The sequence below is a fragment of the Blastomyces gilchristii genome (genome assembly GCF_000003855.2).
Source record: "Blastomyces gilchristii SLH14081 genomic scaffold supercont1.13, whole genome shotgun sequence".
Classification (NCBI taxonomy): domain Eukaryota; kingdom Fungi; phylum Ascomycota; class Eurotiomycetes; order Onygenales; family Ajellomycetaceae; genus Blastomyces; species Blastomyces gilchristii.
The window spans coordinates 379412-401046 of NW_003101670.1; the positions used below are offsets into that span (position 1 = coordinate 379412).

Sequence of the window (21635 nt, forward strand, 5' to 3'; positions counted from 1 at the left end):
AAAAGAACCCTTCAAAAGCCCGGAGAGCGCGGTATAGGAATATGATTTTCCAGCAACGCAAGCTCAATTTATTGAGATTATGTCGTCCAGGACACTGGGGGAGGGGTACCTGCTGCTGCAGAGAGAGAGGAGAGATGTTACGAGTATCATATGCTCATGGTTCTGTATGGGGTGCGGTTGTGGTTGATGGATGGTCTGGTCGGTCATACACTAAAGAAGGTTTTTTTTTTTTTTTTTGATACTGTGCAATCCTTGAATCATACAGCTCAGGAATGAGACAGGATATTACCCCGAATACATTATAAGAAGATAACTAACTGGCTATCTGATTTTTTTGGGTGGGCTGGCTGATTGTGCACACGCACATACAGCTCAAGGCGCACATGTTTCTGCCTGGATTACTCTTGTACTGGACAGGTAGGTTACTCTGTCGTATTTATTTATTCCTCACTGTTGTTGCTTCAACAAAAAAGTACAGAGTGGACTGTACATCACTTTGAATAAAAATCCACCTTCTGGGCTGGCGTGCCCACAGGAGTGTTTATACTTAGTGATTTTATTGTATCTGATAGATGTATTATTTAGAAATTTTAAATATTGCTCACCTGAGAAAAAAAGCAGGAAAAACAATGTGATTCAACCTGATCAACTACCTGTAGTAAGGATAATCAGCACGCACTTAACTGGTGCGTTTATCAGGGTGATCAACCGGAATTGGAAGGAGATTTCAAACAGACACGCACTTTCAGGGCCTATTACCACGACCGCGCACCTGGGCAACCTGAGCACACGTTATTTCAGTGGGAAATACAGAAGCAGCCCTTGCCTGATTCTGCTGGCGGTGCCGTGGTAAGGCAGTGTATGGGTGGTAAACAGCGGTAAAGGGAAGGGAGGTAGGATCGCGGTATTTGGTGGTATGACTGGTATCCGGCGGTAACATGAGGGTAAATGACAGATGATGCGGGCCCCCCTCCCATTTTTTCCCCTGCGTTTCCTTGGTGCTTTGGTCTCGCCCGGTTTTTTTGCCTCACAGCCAGAACAGGTGGTAATGGTTGGTCGTGTCCGTCCTGCCAGCCGCTCTTGTCTGCCCTGCCCTGCCCTGCCCTGCCCTGCCCTGCCCTTGTCCTGCCCTCTCAGCAGCTTTTTCCCTCGCCGCTGCTCTCGCTCTCACTCTCGCTCTCCCTCAGCTCAGTCTCTTCTCTCTCTCTGCTGCTGTTCTCCCTCACCAAATTTCCTCCCATACAACTTTTCGCTGCCATTTCTTCCCCCTCCACGCAACGGCAAATTTCCCCCCCCATACAAAAAAAAAAGTACTACACTCGCAGTAAGTCAAAGGTCCCCCCCTAACAATAAATTTTGGTTTTCCTTCCTTCTTTTATTTATTTCCTCAACACTCGAACATTACTTCTATCCACACACTCATTTCTCTCAACACAATGCCTCTCATCGTCCTGTTTACACGCGCCTGTTTTGTTTTCATAAGCCATTGTCGCTGTCCTGTTGTTATTTCTATCATGCCTTGTTCATCACCATCGCAATGCTGCCTGTGAGCTAGCTATGCTCCGGAACCCAACATGGTGCAAAAGGATGGAAAACCCTGCATCCATTGAGCGCAGTCGCGTCTCTAAACGGGTCAAATGAGCTTCATCTCTCAAGTTCATCACTGTCCTCGTCGCAGCTGGTGTTTTGTCACGACACGACACGCGCGCATCTCAAGTCTGCGCAAGGCCCAGACTATACTCCCAAGCACAAACAACCCCCTTCAATATCTGGTTCATGCCCGCAACAGACCTGTTTACCTGAAAATTTCACACTGGTTACGCGCCATTCGCTGTTTTTTCTTCGATTCTGATGGTGGCGACATGGTTTGAGTCGTGCTTCTAGCAACAAGAGTTCAAGCCTGCAAGAAATTGACTAACATCACGTCGCACCGGCGCAGCACCCTTAAAAACACACACATACACACCAACCACCAACATGCCTAAGGAAAAGACCACCCGCAAAACCAAGGTTCGCGGTGAGAAGAAGAAGAAGGGTATGCAAATTCATCCAACATCGCGTTGCGGGACGCCCCCCTCCCACAGATCTTCTAGGACTGTTTCAATTTCTAACGCACCAACCCTCCCCCCTTTATTTTCTTCACAGATCCCAATGCTCCTAAGCGTGGTCTATCCGCCTACATGTTCTTCGCCAACGAGCAGCGCGACAACGTCCGCGAGGAAAACCCTGGCATCTCTTTCGGTATGTGTCAATCGAAGCGAAAAAAATTTCAAAATTTATAATCACTATTCAATAAATAAGCGTCGCATCGCAAGCACTATGTATCTAATATGATTTCCCTATCACAGGCCAAGTGGGCAAAGTCCTCGGAGAGAGATGGAAGGCCTTGAACGAGAAGCAGCGCGCCCCTTATGAAGCCAAAGCCGCCGCTGACAAGAAACGCTACGAAGACGAGAAGGCGAGCTATAATGTATGCCCTCCATCTTTGTTTCTTTCTCCATCCCCCCCCCTCCCCCCTCCTTATACCAATCCCCGAATGTGCTGACAGGCCCGGCGCAAGGCGCAAGATGACGACGACGAGTCTTCCTAGGTGAACGAGGCAGGGACGGCCCCGGCACGATATGAACGCGATTGATATGTTTTTATATCGTAGTTGTCTGTCGTCTTTGGGAACTTCTTTTTCTTAACTCCTGCCTTGTGTGTGCTCGCTCTGTCGCGCTGTGTGCTCTCTATTTGATACGCCTCGTTGCTGGACTAATTTGTTTTTTGACGTTCTCTTGATGTTTTAAATCGGTTTTCCAATGGCTCTGCTTCTTCCTATATTGTGCTCCTTCTTCGTCTTCTTCTTGTCTGGGAATCGGAAATGGGAATGACGGGTGGTCTGTCAATTGTGGCTTTGTTCTTTCTTTGATTTTTTCTCTCTTTCCCTTGTTTCACTTCACTTCCCTATATTCCATTTTATGGTTCTTCGATTTTTTTTCTTTTTTCCGTTTTTCCTGTTTATTATTCTGTGGTACTCTAATGAAGGGGGGTTTATCGGGTTCTTAATTTTATTTTATTACTTTGTCTTCCCTTTTTTTGTTCTCCCTCCACAACCACAACTCGTGTTTCTTGATACTTCTTTTTTACCTCTACTTCTATTTCCCTCCACTCCGCTTGAAATACAAATATGCTTTCCCCGGTTTCCTTTTTCCTCTTTTTTTTCTTGAATGCTGTATGTGTTGCTTAATCTCTCTCGAGCACACATCAGCGACATAGAAACGGAAGGGTATGTGTGTGGATAGTAGAATATAGGGATAAAGAAAGGGGGCAAGGCTCCCTGTCTGTTACCACCGCAGCTCTGTTGAGAACAGTTCTCTTGTCATCTCATCTCATTCCATCCCTCTCTCTCTCTTTTTTTTTTTTTTTTTTTTTTTTTTTCTTACCCTTATTCTTTCGATTCCGCACCATCTCCTTCCCTCTCAGACCTCTACCATCTACCATCTACGATTTTTTTAAGTTCTGATGTGTGTGTACTTGCTCGTCGCTTGTCTAATTAATTGATTAATAAATTGAACTCAAAAGTGCCTATATATAATCTATCATCCAGCACCCCCTGAGAGGCGCCGAAACGAAAACGAAAACACCATGGGATGGTAGAAGAGGGGCATGATGCTATAGTCCTCTGGATCCGGGGGACGGGGTGAGCCTATTTCGCCCTTGGGCCTTTTGCCACCACCCACTGGCACGCGGCGCCCAGGGGCCAGGGCGGAAGGGTGGGGGTTTGGATGGAGGGGAAAGTTTAAATTTTCCCGATAACTATATAAAAAATAAAAAAGTTTTATTTATAAATGTTATCTGGTTAACAATAATAGAAATACCTTCTAGAATGTGCTAGTCGAGAAAAGGTAGGTTGTTTCTATTATCGTTGTGGGACAAGAGGGAGGGGAGAGAGGGAGGGAGAAGTGAGAAGGGGTATTTTTTTTTCTTTGATGCTGATTTAAATATTTCGCCGGATGCATGCACTTCTATTCCTTCTATTTTCCTCCTCATAATAATACCTTGCAAAACACAAAACACACTAGATATATATATGTGCATAGATATAGATATGATATAGGTATGATGTTGGCAGAGAATTGACATTCATCGCCCTTCAATTGGTTCCGGTATCTATCTAGTTATAGCAGTATCATAACATGCCTGCTGGGTACTTGTTGCACTTCTGAGCAAAACAAAAAGATGAGGCTGCATCTTGCATCTTTGTGTGGTTTTCAAAAGACATCAGGCAGGGCGACTGCTCCAAAAAGGCAAGCAAAGGGTATATTTGTCAGTTATATATATATCTGTTCATCTGTTTGGGATTTGGCTATTCCTTCCACCCTCAGCTAAGCTCTGTGCTGTGCTTTTTGTTGTGGTGTGCTGTGTGCTGTCGCACTTGCTATTATTGATGGCTGTGGATGGTTACAGGCTTCTATGTCTGTCTGTCTGTCTGTCTGTCTGCCTGTCTTGTTTGGTCTGTGGATCATTTGTTTTCTCTCAGCAGATGCCTTGAAGAGGAAGGAGAGATGAAAATTCTATTGGATGAAAAGAGGGATCTTGCAGCTTTTTGAAGTGGCCAACAAACAAGCACTCAAGAAGCAACAGAGCAAGGAGATGCAGTGGTGGTGGAATGGATTGGAGTAAGATAGAGAGGGTCAGTCGAGCCGGGCAATGTCCTGATGACTAATGCGGGCTCTGCGATGAGGCGCAGTGCTAGGCTACATTAGGCCTAGTGTCCAAATGCGGCTTCGAATGCCAACTCACACGCACGCTGGGATCTGCCGGAGCCGCGTCTATTTATCTTCTCCACCATTTCTTTTTCTCTTGTTTATACATCTATTGAATCTGTACTCCGTACTGCTGCCGAAAAAGAAGAAGAAGAAGAAGAAGAAGAAGAAGAGGGTGTTGTGGTCCGGAAATAAACAGTGCCTTGTTTTTTTTATGTCCCTGTTTACCCTGTAACTACTAAAACTCTCCCCATAGATTTTGTTCTCTTTTTTGACTTGCGTCCTACCGCAAAAAGTTCGGATGTATATACACCCTTCCCATGATACTTTGCCTGTGATGGGTGCCTGCCGTTGACATCGATCGTTATTCGACTGCGCCAGTATGGATTTCCTCCAACCCGCTCTGGACGCGGAGAATGCCGCAACCATCTTCGACAAATTTATCGTGCATGTGCCGGAGGACGCGGGCAATATCACCTCCGTAGTCACAGAGCTCTTTACTATCAGCGCCAACCTCCGCTCTCTGGAAACTTTACAAAAATCCCCGCTCAAACCCAACTTCGCCTACGTCGCCAACGATATAGAGTTGGTTGTCAAGGCGAGCCTTTGTCACACCACCGGGGTGATCAATGAAGCGTTTATTGCAATGGACGATGGTGGGCGGGCACAGGCTACGCAACAAAATATTCGCCATACATGGTTCCATTTGCGCGATTACTTCCACCGTGAAGCTGGGTACCCGCTCGTGACCCGGCTTCAATACTATAAGCAGATGCTAGGAGAAATCATGCTAGTTGTTAAAAAGTAAGTTTTTGTCCTTTTTTTGGTCTATTAATCAATTATATACTCCCACCAAAGAACCAGAAAATAATATATTTACCTACCCCCAATCTGCAATTCTAGTGAACGTGGAGATCATGCCGCCCTCGTTGAACTCCGCCAAACCATAACCGCACTTCGTATGGCCCAGGATCGACAATTCGCTGTTGATACTCAGCAGCGGCGTCAGACGAATTTCACACATGGCGGTCGTACCTTTGGACCCCCTCCGTCCACTACTCCCCTTGGACCATCCGCGACTCTTGCATCCGCCATGCTCGCCGCACCTATTGCACCGCCAGTCCCTCCCGCGCCCCCTCCCCCGCCTTTCGGATTGCGACCCCGTTCGAATACTCCTCCATTGAAGAGTGCACTCCGCAAGCCAACACCTGTGCCCACAACCCCAACACAGAAACGATCATATGAACGACGAAGACCAGCTGGTGGCCGCACGGCGTCTCCACATGCCCCTGGTTGGTTTGAGGTTGAAAGCCCGATTTCTTCGTTTGCAGCCCCAGATTCTCCATCCACGACGGATTCCACCAGCACCGATTCGTTCTCGCTTCTTGACCCATTTGATCACTGGGCTGTGGGGTTGTTTAGCCGCCCTACAACTGCGACCCCGTTGCCTTTTTCTAACAAAGGGTTAGTTTGTTTTTGATTCCTTCCTTGGAGATTGGTGATAGCCTACAGAACTAAAGATTTCCCCTACACAGGTCGAAATGTCATGGCGATTTCGATATGCCAGATGCACTGGCGCAGATTGAGAAGGACTATGATGAGTTGTTTAGACTGTAAGTATGAATCATTTTTCTTTTCTTTTCTTTTCTTTCCTTTTCTTCTTTCCCTTTTTTTAAAAAATGGACGAAAGCTATACATTTTCCTCCCAGTTTAGTTGTCTTACTCAACACCTTTCTAGGAATTTCAAGCCAAATTTGACAGCCATCTTCTACCTGCGAGATCGTGATCATCGTGCACGGATCCTATGTCAAGTTCACCGTTCATCATCAAAGATAATTTATGCGACACTACCATTGAACGTACTTATTCTCTCGCGTCAAGACTCCTATCTCTTACTGTGTACGAAATCATCCGACGGGCAAGGTTTGCGGGCCTGGTTGAGTCTTGAATTTGAAACCATCGAGAGTAAGCAAGCGAGGCACCCCAAATTTCTACTGCCATCGTCTGTTGTTATATTATTTTCCAGCGTCTAACCCAACCGTCTAGAAATGGTGTTGTTTCATTGTGCATTTATTGCACTCCGAGGGCAAGACTCCGGTTGCCCAATAAGCAGGATTCCAGACCCCTTTTCTCTCGAGGAAAGGGAAATCTACGGCGGGTATGTACATATTTCCCATCAAAACTAGTACTCTCCTGTAAGCGGCCTGGTACGTACTCATATAATACGCGCACAGCCGGATTCTCGACGATAGTTACCTCCACGCACTTCGTATTTTCCAGGATCACCCTTCCGGTGCCATCCGTTTACAGGCATCGATCCACTCTGGTGAAATGGCGGAGTAAGTCAACTTCTTTTGTGCCCTATCCATCTAGATAGATCGGCACATTTTCATATATTCTGAGCTGCAATGCGCCAAACCTCCTCTAAACCCACCCTACCCCCCCACCCCCCCCCCCAAACCCAAAATCCCATGCACTGGATTGAAGAAGATGCGAAATATCAGCGGGCTAAATCAATTTTCCGAAACGGCAGCGTTCCCGTATGGACGGCTTTTATACACCATTATGTACGGTCAAAGTCGTGGATGCGACGTGTGGACCGTAAAACAATCATCCTCCCCAATCTCGACCGTGCAATTTTCATCCAGCGGGATAAATATAGGCCTCGTATGACGCGGCATCAGGAGCATGTGCTTACGTTTGCGCATGAAATTGGTGAGTGCCCTGAATATTTTATCTGTATTTGGTTTATTTTATTTTTATTTTTATGTATCTTCCCCATCGTGGTCGTCAGTGTGTCGACGCCGAATCTTCATCTCTTGTGGGGTTTAAGTTTTAAGTCGTTCTTAGATGATGACTTTGCATTGATATATTTTTCTCTATCCCGTGCCTTTATCCAAGCCTTGCATTGTAGAGTTGCAGGTTTACTTACTATTTTTTTTCATCCCGGTTTGCTAGATGCGGAAGCCTTTGAGTCTGAGATTACTATCCTTCGGCACCAGTCTCGGTATCAATGAGGCGCTATTATTGACATGATTCGGCCTGCTCACGCCAAATGCGTGCTTACATACAGCCAACGTACCCTTTCAACTATTAATTTCTACGCATACTCCGCACCGTAAGCGAGCGGCACAAAATATACAGATAACTTCTGACGGCCGGTTTTTCTCATTCCCCACGCTACGATTATTTTAAGTGGTCGTTAGTTGCACACTAATTACTGCTTCTCTACTCCAACAACTTACTCCAAAACTTTCCACGACATAAAACCAAACCTCTTTCCGATATGCCGGTCGACCTTTCCCATGAATGCGAAAAAAGGGAGAAAACCAAAAACGGGAAGAAAGAAAAAAATATACCCTCACGAGCCCAACGATGCCCACGACCTATCTCTCTGCTTAAGCTAAAGCGTGATATGTCCCCAAACATGCAATTCCTTTTTTATCTTATGAAGATATGACATGACGAAATTTTTTTTTTCTGTGCTCTATTTAAGCGGCCCAACAGCGGCGAAACAACGAAACCACATGAGTGATGATTGATTGTGATTTTTCTCATATTTTTTGCACAGCGTGATCGTGACACGGAGAAAGGGGGGGGATAGGGGAAAAAAAATCTCTTTTGGTACTATTTATTAATATAATACTGGAATTTTCATTATTATTTTATCACCGTGGAGCTGTCTGCCTGCTGACGAGGTTTTAAATTCTTGTTGGTCTTTTTTTCAGCTTATTCATCATTTCTTCATGATTCTTTCTGCAATTAATTGCATTCCTCTCTATCCCGACTTACGTAGCTTTGGGGGCGGGTTTGACGTGTTTATTATCATTTCTGCAATTTTCTGCTACCTGTCAAATTTTGCATATTTTATCTGTTGCGTGCGCTTTGAACATATATACCATACCCATAGTAGTAGCTACAGCAGTTTCCCCATGTGACGCAATGTTGGATGGCTAATGATGAGATTGCAATTGAAATATCTGTCTCAGTTTACGTTATGTAAAACTTTTCGGGATTATAAATGGAAGCACGTTTTCCATGACCGGCCCTTATGCAAGTTGTGTATTGTAAAGGGGGGAAAAGAAGAACGAGGAACATTGTATCCCACAGTACACCTCACCCAAAAGCTATTTACATATCTATCCCCTCCATCCCTCCAACATCCGCCCAGAATTTCTCAAAATCAACCCCTTGGTCCTCAAACAACTGCTGCGTCTCTTTCATGGTCTTCTGTTGTCTTTCCGGCGTGAACCCGCCAGGTTGGGTACTCTCATACTGAATCAACTCCACCCAACGGAAGAACAAGTCCTCCTTCCCCATCGACGCCAGCTTCTCGTGGAACATGATAATCTTGTCCCGCTGGGTATTAGAGAGTCTTCCTCCGTCTGGTTGTTTCCCCGGCGCGCCGCCCCGTTTCTCCTCGTCCACCCTCCATATCAACCACTGCAAACCATCATTTCCTTCCGCCCCGCCCCCATGAACAAGCACCGCAGTCTTAAAGTCGTCAACCGCCAGCGCCCCCTCCGCAACAAGCTCATGCGCCTTGACCATGGCCGCGAAATCCAGGTCCCAGTCCGCATCGATGAGCAAATATCCCGTCTTCAGCAGCCGCTGCGGCGTCACGGCGGGAATAACCCTGGTCTTGATGGTCTCGTCGTCTTCCCGGATCCAGGAGAGAGGTTTCAGCTCATCGCTCCATGACGCCCTGCTCTTCCGCACGATGACTTCGCAGCCCTGGAAGCCGAGCTTGCGCCGCCAGTGCGCGGGGCCGAGAACGAAGCGGACGGGCCAGGGGAGGAGGATGGCGAGGAGGAGGTAATCGAGGAGGAATGTCAGGGTTCGGCGGAGGAGGGTTGTGAGGAGATAGGTCCAGCTTGCGGATGAGGTGTTGACTCGGGCGGGGCTTTCGTGCCCGAGAATCAAGGCGAGGAGGTCGATGTAGGTTGGGTAGCCTGTGTAGACTCTTAAGAGGATTAGGGCTAGGATGGCGATGTTTAGGAAGAGGGGTAGGAGGAAGATTTGGCGCTTGTGTTTTTGTGGGTGGTTGTCTAGGTGGACGAGGTAGACATGTTTTGGGGAGAGGGGTGCTAGGAATTGACTGAGTGACGACGGTGCTTTAGTGAAAGGGGCCGGCGGGGTTGAGGGTTTTGTTGTTTTTGAATATGAGGTCGAGGGTTTAGCAGTATATGCTCCTTGTCTTTTATTATTTGAGGCAGCTTTCGCGGGTTTGGCCATATTTTGTTTTCCACTTTTCGTTCCGTCCTTATAAGTACGGAGTATTTACGTTAACTCTCCTTCAGCGTTGCTAGTTCCGGGACGGATTTTTTTCAACCCCTTCTCAGGGGTTACGATTGGGTTCAAAATTTAAGTCCTGTGAACGGGTAAAGCGTCATCCCGATACCCAGATGCCGTGGGATTTATCCTAGAAAATTGTAAGTTTGGCGAGCTAGAGCAAGCCTAAGTTGACACTCACATAGAAGAATAGAGCAGAGTAATATGCGGATATAGACAAAGCCCACTGGCAGTTATTAATACATCCCGAAGATATATTTCTACAATGGAGGCCAATTGAAAAGACAATAGATAAAGAATGAACAACTAGCTGGCTGCTGTCAATCAAGTCCGGCTTTCAGCTCTCAAAAAAGCTTCCAAGATGTTTCTTTCTCGAAACTCAATGGCGGAGGCCGAGATCCAGAGCTAGTCCGTTTTGGGACTCCCATGTCATTCCGCCTTCAAGCAGACGCGATCTTGGAATCCGAACAACACACACCCCCCAGCCTTCCACCTCCGAACTCGAGATATATAAAAAAGGAATGCGTCAAATGCTATAGCCATCTGGCGCTATGCAGGCGCTGCATATGATGGAATTTCGGGACTAGTCCAACACAAGCTATGTCTACCGGCGACCACACCGCCCATCCTCCCGACTCGCAAGATCGCGACAATGACGACCTTCGATTTCGACGACCGCAGCGAAATGGCCAGGCGCAGAACATGGCCTACCAGTCGCGAATTCCTACTTTAAGTCCCAGGAATGGCGCTCAATCCCATATCACGTTTAGCAATACCAGGACGCTGAAAGGCGCATTCCAGGCTGCTGCTGCTGACAGCCCACCCGCGCCCGCCAACAATGACCATGAAGTGAAAACCCCTCCAAGACGGCTGATCGGGAGGGAGAGGAAAATCTCCGGACCGTCGCTAATGGCGGAGGTTTCAAGTCCCCCTCCGGACGAACTGATCGAAACTTATCAGCAGATTCACGACGCGGACGACCTGGCTGAATATGTCGCTCAGGACAATTACGACCCTTCCTACGATCTTGGAAGACTCGATCGGACACGAAGCCCGTCCCCGAGCCCTAACGCGACGCGACGTGAAGACGATTATGCTAGCACCGGTGATACCAATGACTCCAGTCTTAATTTCAACGATATTTCAGACGAGTCGCTGCGGCAAAAACCTGCTCAACATGCTATGGATCAAGCCCGGCTGAAGCGTGTAACACAGCGAGAATCCCCGGTTTTCAGCAAAGCTAAGGTCGGGCTCAAAGCTGCCCTGTCGTTTGAAAATCTACAACGTCGGAATGAAGAGGAAGCGCTTCGCGAAGATGTAGAACCTTCACCCAACGTTCCAAAGACATGGGGTTTGCGCGGGCGGGTGTCCAAGGATTGGCTGAACAAAGCTAGTCGACCCAATGGGAATAATCACGTTGATGAGGGGACTGCGCAGTCAACGGACCAAGCACTAGAGCATGATATCGATTTTACTGCTAGGTCGTTACAGATTTCTAGTAGTCCGCCTGTGCGAAACAATCCACCGGCAAGGAACGAGATTGAAAATTTCATAAACAAACCGGTGGTGGAAAATAGGTTAGGGGGCACCGAAAGGAGGGCGCCGCAGGAGCAGGTCCGATTTTCAATAGAGGGAGACCCTATACCGAATTCTCCCGTTACTATATATCGAGAGACAGATCGCGAAAGGCAGAGACATTTATCTAAAAACGACCCACAGGAACTTTTACGAACACTTTCGAGAAGAGAAAGTCCAAGTGTAGCCAGCACGCCAGAGCAGACCCCAGCTGATACCACTCTCCTCAACGTTAAAACACCAGTGGTGACTGGTGCATGGATAGATACTCCGGCACCGGATCGTACCGCTGAACCCCCACGAGATCCTTCTCTTGAAATTAATTCCCCGAGTGCCGTGGCGGCTCCTAACCATCCCAGAAACAGACGTTTAGCAGCGACAGCAAAGCGCCGGCCAGAAAAGCCGCCGGAAGAAAACCCACCGCCGGAAAAACCGCCGCCAGAACCGCAGGAAGATGCAAGGCCCAAACCGAAGACGAAGCGAGCTTCTTCAAAACCATTAAAGAAGCCCAAATTACCGCGGAGTGCGTTGGAGGCGGTGATTGAGGACGCGAAATCCGAAAATCCTGGACTATTGCTTGGGGAAAGCACCATTGACTCGTTACAAGAGTTGCTTGACGAGAACTCAACTATATTAGATTCTAAGCCCTTTATCAAGTCTGAAAGCAACGAGGAAGAGGGGGAGGAGGATGAGAAGGAGGATGAGGCCAAGGACAAAGCCTCTGATCAGACAGACGACGCCGTCGTTGAACGGTTGAATAAAAAACTCCAATCTCTTGTTCGGAGTATCAATGCAACCCAGACAGGACTAACAAGCCTCGAACGCCAAATCGCCAAGGACGCCAGCATTTTATTATCGCGGACTACCAAGCAAAGCAAGAAACCACACCACCGCCATACAGATTCCTCCTGTGACATCTGTGACCTCCATAGCGATGGCCGTCACTACGTCACGTTTCCCTTACCTCGACTCTGGTATCGTCACCCAGACACCAATCGCCTTCGCCCCACACGCCTTAGCTGGATCGTGCTCGGATTTTTCACCTGGTACTTGGCGGAACTGGTTATGTGTGACTATTACTGCCATCCACTATATGCCGCGACGTGCGAGCGGAATTGTCTCGATCCTAACGCGCCGCGGATGCCTCTGGTTATACCAACCATGCTCTGGCGCTGGTCGCACCTCTCAGTTATATTGAACCCTGTGTGGACAATCCTGGTTGCGGGATTCCGATTCATAGCACAGCTCCTGGGTCTCTGGGACGGATTTTTCGACAGCCCTCCTGGTGGCGAGTGGCCGGTTGTAGATTACCAGCACACTAACATACCCGCACATGCTCCGAATTTTGAATTGTTTGAATCCGATATGGGGATGATGCAGGATGAATTTGTATAGTCATTTAATAGTTCTGAAATTTGAGTTTTAAGATATTTGTTCTGTCCCGTGGAGGCTTGGGTGGTGGGGGGGCCAAGCCGTATTCTTTGAAGACCCTTGTTGGTTTTCGGGGGTTCTCTATTTTTATTTTTGGCGTTTTTTTATACGAAGCGGGAGTCAGCAGTTTTAGAGCACACGCAATGCTCTGGACCCGGAGCTCTTTTTCCTTTTTTTGCCACATCCCTTTGATTTGCAAAGGGCAATTCATGCCTTACTATATATATTAAAGAGTAGCTCGAGATACCAATACCAGTATACTGGTGAATACTGAATATGACTAGTTATACTTAAAAACTTTATATAATTCGCATGTTCCCCTCCGATTCCCGCCACGGAAGCCTCCAAGAGCTGTAAGCGCTGGGGGGGACAATTCTTCCCCCATCGCGCATTGAGATTTGGAAGGATGCTACGGAGTAACTACTGTACTGGATCCTGGATCGGCCCCACGTAAAGAAACCCTCACCTCTAACTTTTTTACTACAGCGTATGTAAATGTGGCTAAACAGTCTTCCGAACCGCGAGGAGCACACTGATCGCGATTATTGACACTCTACGGAGTACTGTGCCATTGAAGGGCGGATCAGGGAGGGTAAGGAGGATAATTGCTACCACGTCGTCAGCCGTTATAAGCGCTAACTGGTAGTTAGTTAGCGAACGCCGAATTGAAGGGTTTAATGAAGACTATAATAAGAGTGCAGACAGCATTACGCATAGTATTATTCCGAACTTTCTAGCCCAGGCTGGAGCGATGCAGCCCTACGTCTCCAAGGCTCGTCCGCTCACTCCGAGCAAACCAGCCAGCTCTTCCAGACGCGCTTCAAGGCTGGCTAGATCCAAAAAACCCCTTGTCGCTTCTCATGCCCTGATAAGGCTGGAAATCGAGGGTTGCGTTGTTGAAGTTGACGGTTCATGCTACTCCGTACTACGGAGTACTGTGCTACAGCATCCAACAACAAACATAACAGACTCTCAACATCTGCTCCACATTTGCAACAGAAAGGGACATTCTGTGTATTTGAATAACCTCTAGTTATTACAGCCCCGCTCCGTTGTGAAGAAATAAATACTCGCGCACGACGACTTGTGCTAAGCCTGAAGAAGGTATCCGCTGCGCCAGACCCCGCCAGCCAGCTGCCCAGCATGGGTCTCTTGAACCATTGGCGCCGCTTGGGGCTTCCGGGTTCCCCAGAAGCCAACACGACTGGTTGGTTTGGCAATTGGCATGGGCTGATGGCCTGTCTACGGGCGTTACAGAGTGCAGAGTACTAATAAGAGAGGTTGGGGTCGGGCCAACTGTTTTTCGTTCCCTGCAGTCCAACCATGAAGAGTCCGAAACCCCTGCAAATCAAATTTGGCAATAATGTGATATTTGGACCCCAAAAGCGTTGTTTTCTTAGTTAATCATGAATAATGGGTGGCTGCTTGATATGGTCCTCGTTCAAGGACTTTTCTTCGTTCAGAAGAATAATAGTTAGCTGTTCCTCACACGAAACACTTCCCACATCCTCCTCCCCATTTTCCAGTTGACACATAAAAAATGAGCCGCCAACGGAAGATAGTATGCTTCGGTTCTGCGGGTAATCAGTTTGGCAACAATACGAAATGCCCAGATTCCGATTCTTGCTGTCAGACTACTGAGCAATGCCGACCGGATCGGTTGTGCTCCTCCAACAACGACCCAGATACTCTCATCCGCGCGCCATGCAGTGTCTACCCTTGGAACGGCAACTGTGCCAAAGTCTGTATAGAGGGTGAGTCGACCGTAGCGATCTATGAGAAAATGGAAGCACCAAGATATATTTATATAGAAATATATCTCCTCTTTACCTGCACATGAGAGTTTCGTTTGCTAAAATTCCCCAAAATCAACAGAGGATTCGTCTGGATTCCTTCCACGAGTCAATATATGTGCAGACGGCAGTTACTGCTGCGTCAAAGATGCAACCTGCTGCGTCGACAAGCGTGGCTTTTTCCTGAACGACGATGGAACAATTAAATCTCGCGCGAACGAAACCATGCCCGAGCCAACAAGCTCTAGCACAGAACCATCAGCCATCATCACCACCGCCGTACCTACCGACGGGTCAATAACCGGCTCAATAACCACCAGCCCACCGGCGGCGACCTCATCTGCCGATAATCCGCAACCAGCATCGTCTGGATTGTCCCAACCAGCCAAATTTGGTGTAGGATTCGGCGTTGCGTTCGGAGTAGTCTTCCTCTTTTTGATTGCATTTTTTGCCTGGCGCAAGCGACAGCAAAAGAACCGATTACAAATGAACCCAGCGGCTTACCCGACCTACGGCCAAACAAGAAAGACGGGTGATGTACCAGTCGAATTGCCAGCTCCTAATAATCCCCCATTGTCCGAGCTCGATGGGTATTATTCCCAGGGTTCGAGGAAATGAGTTCTGTGTTTTTTGGGATTTGAATTTTCTGTTTTTTGAAAAGTTTCCTGCCATTGCAATTTACAAGGGAGAAACCGGAATCCACAAACTGCATATATGAGACTCGATGCGGACGGAGCTCTTTGATATCCTACGCATATATTTTCTCTTTCCGATAGCTTTGCAAAGCACAACCTCACCTCGAACCTTCTTGCGAATGCATTGCTCTCATTATTTCGGTTTCATTCAACCTCACTCCTTTTATATTGTATTACGTCCGAGATTCCCCCGTCTGCTTTTCTTTTAACATTTAATTGTTTTCATATTGTTAACATTGCACTGGGATTTATAATTTTTTGTTGCTAAAATATTGCATCTACTTTTGTACATGTACATATACTTGTATCTAAGGTCTATTGGGGGGTCCCGCGTTTTCAAAGTGAGGTTGGAACATTAAAAAAAACTCAATCTATTCATCTCAGAGGTGTCTAAAACTCCTAATTGGATATACCCGGTTTTTTTCTCTCTGAGATTTTATGCTATACTTCAATGTATCCAACATCTCCTATCAACAAGGGCAGAACTCGGCTGGTTAGGACTTGACTTCATATCCAACTCTACGACGTTTCATTGATGCCCATGTTCAGACCTACCTAGGTATTGTTTTGCTCTTTCAGCGACATTAGTTGGTGTGTGGGATACAAGATTCAATCCTTTATCAAAAGCATTAAATAGACACTTTGATTCGCCATGCGTGAAAGTTTACCTGCTTGTTACTATTGCCTTCCAATCAAATCTGATTTGAGATGGCTCCCACACGAAGTATGAAAATGGGTCTTCGGCCTAGTTAGTGGAAATGATACCTGTTTGTTGAATCTAACGCATAAATAGGTTTCCCTAGGGCAAAGATGGCATTCCTTGAACAGAAGGAATATAGGGAGAATATATCTATATACATATATATTATTAAAAATTACAGAAGTCCCTGTTGAGCCGAGATTACCATCTGACCGACCTGATATATACATCTTCATCTAAAGTATGTACAGTACAACTAGTCCAACAAGAGCAAGTGAGAAAGCAATAAACTGCCCCATCCATCTATCATGGCCAACCTACAACTTCGCCTTATTCTGACTCTGCTCCCACGCCTTCACAAGGGCGGCCTCCCCCTTAACCCTCCAATCCCTCCCCGCATCTATCATCCGCTGCACCTCCTCCAAACTCAACGACCCAATCTCGCCCAGCTCCTTCGTTACCGTCCCCCGGCCATCGCGATGAATATACAGCGCCTGCCCCGTCCGCTTCACACGACCATGCACAGCATCAAGACAAAAATCTGCCCAGCCGCGATAGCACCGCTTCCCAGCCGCAGAATCGCCAAAGATGAGCGCGAAGCAATGCGGCATGCCGTCGAATCGTTCGAGGACGGCCGTGCCGCCGGCCTCATGCACTTTTTTCGCCAGGTACGTGCCGTCGTCTTCGATCAGCTCTTCGCCGATGGTGATGAATATCGGTGGGGCGTCTTTCCATATCTCCTTCGGCCCGCTTAGGGGTGAGACGAAGGGGTGGGTTAGGATGTCTGCGTTGGCGTATAGCTCGGCGCGTGGTGGGGATGTGGGCCAGAAAGCGTCGTCGGGGAAAGGCATTGGTTTGAATTCTCGATTCGGGTCGTGGATTGGGATAAGGTAGTCTAGATGGAGGTTCTTGCTGGTCGATGGCAGGGAGAGTGTAATGTCGCCGAACGGGCTTGATGTCGCGACGCCTGCGGGAAGCTCGAGGGGTACGTCCTTCCCGTGAAACTGGATTGTTGGGTTAGGGGACATATGGCGGATTGTAAGGATGGTCTGTAGAAGTGCGAGAGAGAGTCCGCCGCCGGCTGAATCGCCGGCGAATACAATTTTGTTCGCAGGGACGGGGGTGTGCAGAGATCCTTCAGGCGGGGAGAGGAGATATAGATAGGCTACCAGCGCATCAAGGAGGGCTGCTGGGAACGGGTTCTGGGGAGCCAGTCTGTAGCGGACAGAGAGACAGCGCCCGCCCGTTTCCTTAGCCAGTCTGGCCGTTGTTGGACGATGCGAGCATGGGTCCATCAAACTGTGCATATGGGTTAACCGTTAAGTTCATCTTGCCCATGAAGGATTACAATCAAAACAGAAAATTGGGCCTACTAATATGCGCCGCCATGAAAATAGAGAATCGTAACATCCTCCTTAACCTCCGCCATCATAGATTTATACTTCTCCGCTTCGGAGACATCTGGCTGCGGAGCCTTGGCATTCACTCCGCTCCGGTGCCCCGTCCACTCCGCCTCGACATCGGCCAGCTGGGGTACATCATACGTTTCATGGCCCTCCTTATGATGTTCAATAGCCTTGATCAAAGACTGCAGAACAGAGGATTCAGCGGGCTTAGGCATTTTAATTTTCGACACCCACATTGGGCCTTTGATGCCGGGATCCTTCAAGGTGCTCCTCTGCGTTTTGCCCAATGGGTAATCAAACGAGATAAATGACCGGATCAAGTTGACTGTGAGCTCCACCTGCAAGTCCTGCTTGCCAGCAGCGGGAGAGCGCTTCAAAACATGCAAAACGGTTACCTTTAGCAGAAGCGGGACGCGTGCCGCCAGCGCCTTGAGGGTGCTGAAATTGAGTTTCGCATCCATGGTTTATGGAGAAAGACCTAGGGGTTCACCAAGAATGGAAAATGCACATCTATCTCTGGAAGATATTGATTTTCTTGCTCTGGGTTAGTTTGGGTGCGTTGGCAGCATATATACTGGTTTCTTTAACTTTAGTTACCAAGGTAAAGTAACTAACCAGGTTAACTTAACCATCCCCGCTTTTACGAGCAAACCAGAATTACTAATCAGAGGTGGTAGAAGATCGCCTTACGCAGTAGTTCGCTGTTGGCGGCTCTGAGTTCGTGAAGCTTTTGCACATCAAGAGATGTACGGAGTATTCTCTTCCTAAAAGAATAATAGTGGCTCTTGGCCGCGTGGAGATAGCCCTGGGTTGACGCCTATCAACCATGTTGTATCATCGAAGCTTTTGAATATTTATAGATAGTTACCGAGTAACTTAAGCATATTTAAAGTTTCAACGTGTGAATTGAACTAACTGAATTAATGTTGAGGCTGACCAGGACTAAGCACTGTAATTCAATTTCATCTCAATGGTTCCTGACGAATGCATTGTTGGTCGCTTCACCGGCTACACCCTTAATTCATATAAAGTAGACCTTGAGCACGCGAATTAGACGGTGTAAGGGATACCTAGCTCTCTCGCAATGATGCTCGCGGCTTTCTCTCCAATAGCAAGTGCAGTCGAGTAGGTGTTTGCTGCTACATTGCTTGGGCATATCGAGAGATCTATGGGAGCCAGCCATTCATCAGCAATATGTATACTAGGGGGAAAACAAAATTATATCAAGAAAATCAAAGCCTAAAAGACTTACCGACGACTTTTAGGTTTTTAACACCATAGACATTCAAGTCTTTGTCTACTACTCCTCCGTCCTCCCGTGGTTTCATTGCACACGTGCTCATACTATGCCATGTGGTGGTGAGATTCTCACGGATGCACTCTTCGATGGCTTTATTGTCTGCTTCTGAGTATTCTATCGGCACTGGGTATCCCTTCGCCTTAGAAGCCGCGTCCACTACCTCAGGGTCTGCCTTTGATCTTGGAGGAAAGGCCGGATGACCAACGTGGTGCGGGCCGTTGTAATATGGTAGCCTGCGCGCGATTTCTCGTTGTTTCTTATATCCCCATACTAGCTTCATTATGTCTGCGGGATGATTGAGAAAACCGGCATCAAACTCTGGAGTATCGGTGACGGATTTGCCCGTAATGTGGATTGACCCCCGTGAGTAAGGATATGCGGTATATGAAACCATAGAGAAATATTGCCCCTCGACTGGTGGTCCCTTTCGTGCTAGATTTGCCGCGATTGCGCACATAAGCATTAAGGGCCTAGTTTCTCTGTGACGGAAATCCTTATCCCACGCTTCCTGTAACGCTGTGCCAAACTCATTTACTTCCGTTTCTGAGGGTCGAAGCTTTCCGAAGCAGTCAAGGCCATTCCATCCAAGCAAATGGCGGGTGGGGTTGGATGCCTTTAGCAACAATGCTTGTTCGAGGGGGAGGCGGCCCGTGAGTAGGCCATCCAGTGTTTCCTCCGCTGTCGCTTTGGAGGAGTATGAGTAGAAGACACCATGGTGATCCTGATAGTTGCTCCCAACTCCATTCAAATCAGACACCACTGGAATACCTAACGCCTCAAGTTTCGATTTATTCCCGATTCCAGACCTTTGCAAGACCTGGGGAGTACCCAGCGCATTGGCTGCAACTAAAACAAGCTGCTTCGCGTGTGCTATAATCGGTGCTGTGGAAGGATCTGCCCCGGTAGGTACGTATTCGACGCCGTTGGCCCGGTTAGATTCATCAAACAGGACCCTTACTACCGTCGAGTCTGTGAGGACCTTGAGCTTCGTGTTCCCTGCGTCTAGGATGGGGAAGAGGAAATTGTGAGGCACGTCTTGCCGCAAGCCAGTTTTCTCATCGATCCACATGTTCCATCGCTACACGGGTTAACAAAAGTTCGTATCTACCACTGAAGGAAGGGGGACTGACGCCAACTGCATTCGCTGTTTTGAAATCTTGTACATCTGGGACCTTCTTGATTCCAATATCCTCGCATGCTTTGAAGAAATCTTTCTGGAACGAGGCCTGCACATAGGTTCCTCCTGCGGAGACGCTCAGCTCCCCGTTGTAACCATGGATGGATTTATCTATTTCAGGGTCTGTATCTTGGAATCTCTCGATCTGAAAGGACGAACAAGCGTATAAGTATTAGACATGAGAATTGGATTTCAAGGTATAGCAGGAGTAGCATTTCGAACTATTGCATTGTACATGTACATGTAATGTACCTACTTTCTTGATGAACGGTATCATGTCCTTTCCCGTCCAACCTTCTGTATTCCAATCATCATAATCTATTTCTTGGGCCCTGGTATAGACCATGAAGTTGATGGAGCTGCCTCCCCCAAGAATGTTGCCAATCGGGACAATAGCCTCTCGTCCTCCGAGGTAATCGCTGGCCTTGGATTTGTAGAACTTCGCGGTGGTTGAGTCTGGCGCGATGTTCGAAAGGTATATCGCCGGGTTGACCACCATCGGGTTATTCCGAGAATTGATCCCCGCCTCGATCACCAGGATCGAGAGGTCTGGTTTGGCTTGAGCCAGACGACCCGCAGTAATCAACCCCGTTGTTCCCCCTAAACAAAAATAGTTAATTGGGGATTTCTTGAGAGCGTGAAAGGAACGCGCTTGAGAACTCACCGCCTACAACGATGATATCTACATCGCTCTCTGCCATAACTGATTCTGACCGCCACTTGAATTTATGGGAACCTCAGATTTCAGAGGAAGGTGAGAAGTTGTGTTGTGTACCACTGCACCAACATGGCATGTATCGAGCAGAGAAGTGCATGGCTTTGTTTCCCTTTATTATTTAAATAATCTATTCATCAGCCGCCCCTGCCCACCTTGACCCGGCACCGGAGGTGAGGTGGTGGTTGTGTGGTTAGGCACGACGTACGTACACCCTGGCTACGACTAGAAAACCATCAACCCCGCACCCGTGTAACTTATTATTGCAATCGATTACTGCGTAAGGCTGGAACAGGCGAGACACACTGAGATGTGCCGCAGGATTCGCAGCTAGAAGCTGTGAAACCCCCCCGGATGCTCCGTTGTGTCAACGTTGTCAGTGTCGTGATCAAGACCAATGCTTCTACAACCCAATAAGCGAGCATCAGAATGGATTGCAACTTGCAAGTCATCGCGCTACGTCCCACTTACTAGGCTACAGCATTTCAGCCGTTTCAAGGGTCTTCACTTAACAGCGTACTGTACTCAAATTAACTGCGTTAGGGTGCTGGCACTAGATCCCTTGGAGCCATCTGGCCCTGCCGTCCATTTTAGTATAACCCCTCCTTTTTGCACTTAGCCTGGATGTTGATAGAGGGGTATCTTTTCATGCTTATGGAAATCGCGCCATCATGCAGAGTTCGGGCAAGTTCGGTGCATCTAATAATGAATACTAGGTTAGTCTGCCATTCCTGCGGACACAAGCCGCACCAACGAGAGAAAAGGAAGAATCCTCCATGCTTTATCCATCTGGGTGTCCGAGG

General features: G+C 47.7%; 7 protein-coding genes across 8 annotated transcripts; 4 read left to right on the plus strand and 3 right to left on the minus strand.

The window, feature by feature from the left end:
• Positions 1–666: 666 nt before the first annotated feature.
• On the plus strand, positions 667–4392 carry BDBG_06276 (nucleosome binding protein). Its single transcript, XM_002623382.2, has 5 exons — positions 667–1324; positions 1940–2035; positions 2146–2241; positions 2349–2470; positions 2561–4392. The coding sequence occupies exons 1-5, from the start codon at positions 949–951 to the stop codon at positions 2588–2590; spliced, it is 720 nt and encodes a 239-aa protein (XP_002623428.2). The 5' UTR covers positions 667–948; the 3' UTR covers positions 2591–4392.
• A 409-nt stretch (positions 4393–4801) lies between these two features.
• On the plus strand, positions 4802–10469 carry BDBG_06277. 2 transcript variants are annotated; one of them, XM_002623383.2, is made up of 8 exons: positions 4802–5552; positions 5652–6212; positions 6284–6361; positions 6487–6713; positions 6795–6906; positions 6983–7087; positions 7282–7463; positions 7707–10469. In XM_002623383.2, the coding sequence occupies exons 1-8, from the start codon at positions 5131–5133 to the stop codon at positions 7763–7765; spliced, it is 1746 nt and encodes a 581-aa protein (XP_002623429.1). In that variant the 5' UTR covers positions 4802–5130; the 3' UTR covers positions 7766–10469. The 2 variants fall into 2 exon arrangements, with proteins under 2 accessions (XP_002623429.1, XP_031579335.1); XM_031722542.1 differs by having other exon boundaries at positions 4802–6212; positions 7707–10351.
• Positions 8420–11170, minus strand: BDBG_06278 (uncharacterized protein). Its single transcript, XM_002623384.2, has 2 exons — positions 10222–11170; positions 8420–10170 (listed from the first exon to the last, which is right to left on the minus strand). Exon 2 carries the CDS (start codon positions 9981–9983, stop codon positions 8880–8882), a length of 1104 nt encoding a protein of 367 aa, XP_002623430.1. The 5' UTR covers positions 9984–10170; positions 10222–11170; the 3' UTR covers positions 8420–8879.
• Positions 10641–13010, plus strand: BDBG_06279 (uncharacterized protein; the record flags this gene model as incomplete). Its single annotated transcript, XM_002623385.1, has 1 exon — positions 10641–13010. The coding sequence occupies one exon, from the start codon at positions 10641–10643 to the stop codon at positions 13008–13010; it is 2370 nt and encodes a 789-aa protein (XP_002623431.1).
• Positions 13011–14586: 1576 nt separating this feature from the next.
• Positions 14587–15457, plus strand: BDBG_06280 (uncharacterized protein; the record flags this gene model as incomplete). The annotated part of the gene is made up of 2 exons (XM_002623386.1): positions 14587–14800; positions 14922–15457. 2 exons carry the CDS (start codon positions 14587–14589, stop codon positions 15455–15457), a joined length of 750 nt encoding a protein of 249 aa, XP_002623432.1.
• An 831-nt stretch (positions 15458–16288) lies between these two features.
• On the minus strand, positions 16289–18391 carry BDBG_06281 (lipase/esterase). Its single transcript, XM_002623387.2, has 3 exons — positions 18256–18391; positions 17608–18174; positions 16289–17533 (listed from the first exon to the last, which is right to left on the minus strand). Exons 2-3 carry the CDS (start codon positions 18099–18101, stop codon positions 16552–16554), a joined length of 1476 nt encoding a protein of 491 aa, XP_002623433.1. The 5' UTR covers positions 18102–18174; positions 18256–18391; the 3' UTR covers positions 16289–16551.
• Positions 18392–18501: 110 nt separating this feature from the next.
• BDBG_06282 (alcohol oxidase) lies at positions 18502–21614 on the minus strand. Its single transcript, XM_031722543.1, has 6 exons — positions 21353–21614; positions 20782–21162; positions 20374–20717; positions 20071–20262; positions 18893–20018; positions 18502–18806 (listed from the first exon to the last, which is right to left on the minus strand). Exons 2-6 carry the CDS (start codon positions 20816–20818, stop codon positions 18691–18693), a joined length of 1815 nt encoding a protein of 604 aa, XP_031579336.1. The 5' UTR covers positions 20819–21162; positions 21353–21614; the 3' UTR covers positions 18502–18690.
• Between the last annotated feature and the right edge of the window lie 21 nt (positions 21615–21635).

Coding starts and splice junctions, on each gene's coding strand:
- BDBG_06276 (XM_002623382.2), top strand. CDS start 949: ATGACAGATGATGCGGGCCCCCCTCCCATTTTTTCCCCTGCGTTTCCT. Junction 1,325..1,939: donor AAAAAAGTACTACACTCGCA/GTAAGTCAAAGG, acceptor GCACCGGCGCAG/CACCCTTAAAAACACACACA. Junction 2,036..2,145: donor CGGTGAGAAGAAGAAGAAGG/GTATGCAAATTC, acceptor TTTTCTTCACAG/ATCCCAATGCTCCTAAGCGT.
- BDBG_06277 (XM_002623383.2), top strand. CDS start 5,131: ATGGATTTCCTCCAACCCGCTCTGGACGCGGAGAATGCCGCAACCATC. Junction 6,213..6,283: donor TTGCCTTTTTCTAACAAAGG/GTTAGTTTGTTT, acceptor TCCCCTACACAG/GTCGAAATGTCATGGCGATT. Junction 6,714..6,794: donor TGAATTTGAAACCATCGAGA/GTAAGCAAGCGA, acceptor CCAACCGTCTAG/AAATGGTGTTGTTTCATTGT.
- BDBG_06278 (XM_002623384.2), bottom strand. CDS start 9,983: ATGGCCAAACCCGCGAAAGCTGCCTCAAATAATAAAAGACAAGGAGCA.
- BDBG_06281 (XM_002623387.2), bottom strand. CDS start 18,101: ATGGATGCGAAACTCAATTTCAGCACCCTCAAGGCGCTGGCGGCACGC. Junction 17,534..17,607: donor TTTCATGGCGGCGCATATTA/GTAGGCCCAATT, acceptor CCATATGCACAG/TTTGATGGACCCATGCTCGC.
- BDBG_06282 (XM_031722543.1), bottom strand. CDS start 20,818: ATGGCAGAGAGCGATGTAGATATCATCGTTGTAGGCG. Junction 20,019..20,070: donor AAACAGCGAATGCAGTTGGC/GTCAGTCCCCCT, acceptor TAACCCGTGTAG/CGATGGAACATGTGGATCGA. Junction 18,807..18,892: donor TAAAAACCTAAAAGTCGTCG/GTAAGTCTTTTA, acceptor TGGCTCCCATAG/ATCTCTCGATATGCCCAAGC.